Genomic DNA, 4,917 nt, shown 5'->3' on the forward strand with positions numbered 1-4,917 from the left:
GCCCTTTGATGCCAAGAGAGTTACCCCTGGTTAATACTTATTTTATTTTCTAATCAAAAGGGAGGCAGAATCGGAGATGGTATCAACCACTGAGGGGTGTAGAGGGAAGTGATTACAGGGACTAAAATAGGAAGATTTTTTTTGTAAAGAATTTTATGTTCCTTGAGGCTTTCTCAACTATTTTCAGTGCCGTATATATTGTTGGAGGGGTATTTACAATAGGCTGGAAAGGGAGGATTTATTCTAAAGTGTCTGGATCCAGTTCTATGCTTGGGGCTATGCACTGTACCAATGTTAATGGGAGTACAACAGGACCCTACATGGTCTTGGGGGGAGAAAAGTGTTTTCAGGAGCGAGGCAAGCGGAGCTCCCAGCAAAAGGGAAGAAAGCTCTGTGATGGAAATACTAAATGCAAAATCCTGTGAAATTGGGACCAGCAAAGATAAGTGTGACGATGGAGAGTTAATAACGATTTAGTAAAGATGACTTTGCAATTGTCCTATCATTTAGATCATCTCCCTGTTTCACTATCTATTTATCACAGGTGAATTGCAATTTCATTTAAATAAATTCTGTTTCTGCTCTTACAGATGAAGGGTTTCCTGAGTTAATGGCAAAGAACAATCAAACGATGGTGACCGACTTCATTCTCTTGGGACTGTCTGATGATCCACAGCTCCAGCAGTTCCTCTTCCTGGTATTTTTAGTGATTTATCTCATCACCTTTGCAGGGAATATGGTGATCATGGGCGTGATAAAGGCTGATCCTCAGCTTCACACCCCAATGTACTTCTTCCTGTCCCATTTATCGTTTGTCGATATCTGCTATTCCTCAGTCACGGTGCCTAAGATGCTAGAGAACTTCCTAGCAGAGCAGAAGAAAATTTCCTTCAATGGCTGCATTACTCAGATATTCTTTTTTACTCTGTTTGTTGGAGTTGAAATTTTCACTCTCTCAGCCATGGCTTATGACCGATACACAGCCATTTGTGACCCACTACATTACCTGGGCATAATGAACAAACGTATCTGTGTCCAAATGGTGCTGAGTATATGGGCTTTGGGTTTCTTGCATGCCCTGATAAATACTGTTCCTGTGCTGAACCTTTATTTCTGTGGACCCAATGCAATCAGTCATTTCAGCTGTGAGCTCCCTCCCCTGCTACAACTCTCCTGCACTGACTCCACCGTCAATAAAGTGGTGCTTTTTGCAACCCTTGTGGTATTTGGATTGAGCTCTTTCCTCCTCACCCTGGTCTCCTACATTCACATCATCTCCACCGTCCTGAAGATACGCTCCATGGTGGGCCGGCATAAAGCCTTCTCCACCTGCAGTTCCCACCTCATTGTGGTGGGTTTATTGTACCTGACGGGGTTTTTTCTGTACCTGAAACCAAATGCAGATTCTGCATCAATGCCAGACAGACTAATTTCCATCCAGTACAGCATCTTGACCCCCATGTTAAACCCCATCATCTACAGCCTGAAAAACAAAGAAGTGAAAACAGCTCTGGGGAAAATGCTAAGAAAATTCAAGTTCCTCAAATAGGTTTAATGTTATCCACTGGGTGTATAATAAAGACTTACAGAAGAAACGTTGGCCAGAGACTGCTTCTATATTGTGATCCTATATTATATAGACTGAGAACATGTGTATATTTATTTACTTTAATTTATTTCAGTGTATTTATTCCTACAGAGGAAGGATGGTCTTTTGATTGCGACTAATGAGATCTGAGTTCAACTTCTGGCTCTTCTCTACATTTCTTGAGTCATCTAGTGAGTCACCTACACTGGAGTTCTCAAAGCTACTTAACTGATGTAGGTCCACAATTCCCATGAATATTAAACTGGCTAGTGATGAGATTTTCATAGAAGGTTAAGAGAATTTGATAGAAGGTTAAGGGAATTTGCCTCTGAATCCCACTGAAAATCAGTGGGATTTCTGTGCCTAAATCTTTGAGAATCTTTAAAAAAAAATCCTAGCCTAAATTAATGGGAGTTCGCCATATGATCTTCATTGCTGTCTGATATTAATATGAATTGGGGATCAATATCTTGTAGGTACCTCTGAAAATGTAGGTTAATCCTAGGGATAATAGTAGCAACTTTCACACACTCCTTTAAACTCGTGTCTGTGTAGTCTTGTGGTAACTGTGCCCATACATTTACGCTAATTAGGACCTCAACTGTGAAAAGTCAGTGAAAGTTCATAAGGAGTCACAGTAACCTATAACAACAGATGTTGATGGGAAAGGGGAAACAGAAAGACTGAATGAGTACAAACAAAAAGTCTGCCCAATATAAGTCAAGGACTGTGTTAAGATCACACCTGGTAAATAAGAGAAGAGTAGGACCAGCAATCGATGAACCAAAATCGGTGTGTCTGAAATTAGGCCTGTCATAAATATAAAGGGAAGGGTAAACCCCATTAAAATCCCTCCTGGCCAGAGGAAAAATCCTCTCACCTGTAAAGGGTTAAGAAGCTAAAGGTAACCTCACTGGCACCTGACCAAAATGACCAATGAGGAGACAAGATACTTTCAAAAGCTGGGATGAGGGAGAAAAACAAAGGGTCTGTGTCTGTCTGTGTGATGCTTTTGCCGGGGACAGAACAGGAATGGAGTTTAGAACTTAATAAATAAGCTAGCTAGGTATGTGTTAGATTATGATTTCTTTAAATGGCTGAGAAAATAGCTGTGCTGAATAGAATGAATATTCCTGTCTGTGTCTTTTTTGTAACTTAAGGTTTTGCCTAGAGGGATTCTCTATGTTTTGAATCTAATTACCTTTAAGGTATTCACCATCCTGATTTTACAGAGGTGATTCTTTTTTACTTCTATTAAAAATGTTCTTGTAAGGAAACTGAATGTTTTTTCATGTTCTAAGATCCAAGGGTTTGGGTCTGTGGTCACCTATGCAACTTGGTTTTACCAAACCTTCCCCAGGAAGTGGGGTGCAAGGGTTGGGAGGATTTTGAAGGGAAAGACGTTTCCAAACTACGTTTTTTCAGGAACCCAGATAAAGTTTGGTGGTGGCAGTGGAAGTCCAAGGGCAAAGGGTAAAATAGTTTGTACCTTGGGGAAGTTTTAACCTAAGCTGGTAAAAGTAAGCTTAGGAGGTTTTCATGCAGGTCCCCACATCTGTACCCTAGAGTTCAGAGTGGGGAAGGAACCTTGACAAGGCCTAACTGGTGAGCACAATAATGTAGGGATGAGCTATTCCACCCATCACTCCCTTTTGCATTCCTTACAAGAAGAGTCTTTTGGGGGAAAGCTTGCAACCATGAGTCCAGCTGACTGAAGAAGGGGAAGGACTAAGTTTCATCACCATGGTTAAAACCCCCAACTTCTCCTGGGACCCTGGACCTTCTTCATGCTAATTCTGAGAGATATCCTGACCAGATCAGGTCAGAGAGATTGAGCCAAATGACACTGCCACCTCCATTGGCTCTAGCTAAATGTCGAACACCACCATGGATGTAAGACTCTGCTACTCTCCTCTCCCAATATTTCCTTTTCCTTCCTACCTTATTTTTCTCTCTTTCCTAGCTCTCTGTTTTGTCCTTCTGATTAATAAGAGCTTGTCTCAGCCAGCCAGAACTGTGCAGTTTTGGCAGGGCTGTCCTTAGGCATACACAGCATAGGCAGCTGCTTAGGGCACCTGAAAATTTGGGGGTATCCCTGGGTCTTAGTTTCCACCATGCCACCTCTTCCTATCCCTGTTCTGACCCTTCCTTAAGGCTCCCACCACAGCTGGCTGCTGCAGCCTAGTGAGTCTTCCTCTGGAGGGGATCTAGCACTTAATAGTGAAAAAGCCTCCAGCCCACCAGACCTATTAGCACAACTCTGAAACCGTTAAAGAGCCATTCAAGTGGCAATGACGCCATTTAACAGGCATTTGCCAACCGCCAGGTCTATACTGTCAGTTTCTGAATTTACTGACAAAAATAGTTGTGCTTTACTGTAATATTTACTCAGAACATGTCAGTCTACAGGACCTTGGTCTAAAATTTGCTTTCAAAATATTTCATTAGTGTGTTGCTGAAGATTATAAAATCACAGCTCTAAAAAGTCCTTGCATAGATTTTTAGATGCACAATCTCAGTATTCATCTTTAGCCTTAAATGCTTGGATCTTCAGACACATAGTTTTTAAAATAACTCCATCAAAAGACCACCGTTATCTAAAATACACGTGAGCCCGGGCAGCCATCGGGCATAGGGGCACCAGTTTAATAATACTGCATAGGACCCCATAAATCATAAAGATGGCCCTGTGTTTGGGGATTCTTTTGTCAACCCTGCTGTAAGTTTGTGACCAGAGAGGCAGCTAAATGCAATGACCAGAACAGCCCAATGCTCATTCAAGTTTGCCAAGTCTTCAGGTGGCTGGTAAGACCATGTGCTCTGCCCATGTTTTTCTAACAGCGAGATTGCAAGTGAGAGTTAACACTGGAGACAGAAGCTGCATTTTCTATCTTTCTTATTTTTTTCTTTCCCCTTTTTTGTGTGCTTGTCTTGTTTGGTTTTCTAGCAGACAGTAAAGGTCTTTTACAATAATGATAACCTCTACCCATCTCAACTCACTTTTTCTCTTTGCCCCAAGAAGGACAGTTATTCCCATGTTGAATATCATCTAAGAGATGGTTGAACAAGGGGTGTTTCCTTTTAAAAAAAACCCTCCAGCTAACATGAAAGGGAACAAAGGATGTTGTCAGAATGAAAGCCTGACTTAATACTTTACATTTCAAATGCTTTAATGTTTTTTCTTTCTCCCCCTCTCTATCATTAATAAAAAGTTTAAAAGATATTTAATTGTGTGTTTGCCATGATACCGAACAGTCTGAGGTCTCTGTATTACCAAATCCCGAACAGTGTTTAACACTCTTTAATATTGGACAGTTACAGGGTCATGT

The 4,917-nt window shown here is 41.2% G+C and overlaps 1 protein-coding gene across 1 annotated transcript; it reads left to right on the top strand.

The window, feature by feature from the left end:
* The first annotated feature begins 610 nt into the window (after positions 1–610).
* LOC102936982 (olfactory receptor 1009) lies at positions 611–1,549 on the top strand. Its single transcript, XM_007067485.2, has one exon. It carries the CDS (start codon positions 611–613, stop codon positions 1,547–1,549), a length of 939 nt encoding a protein of 312 aa, XP_007067547.2.
* The last annotated feature ends 3,368 nt before the right edge of the window (positions 1,550–4,917 follow it).

The sequence above is a fragment of the Chelonia mydas genome, chromosome 13 (genome assembly GCF_015237465.2).
Source record: "Chelonia mydas isolate rCheMyd1 chromosome 13, rCheMyd1.pri.v2, whole genome shotgun sequence".
Taxonomy (NCBI): Eukaryota; Metazoa; Chordata; order Testudines; family Cheloniidae; genus Chelonia; species Chelonia mydas.

What these genes read in the sequence shown, in the direction of transcription:
- LOC102936982 (XM_007067485.2), top strand. Translation starts at nt 611, where the DNA reads ATGGCAAAGAACAATCAAACGATGGTGACCGACTTCATTCTCTTGGGA.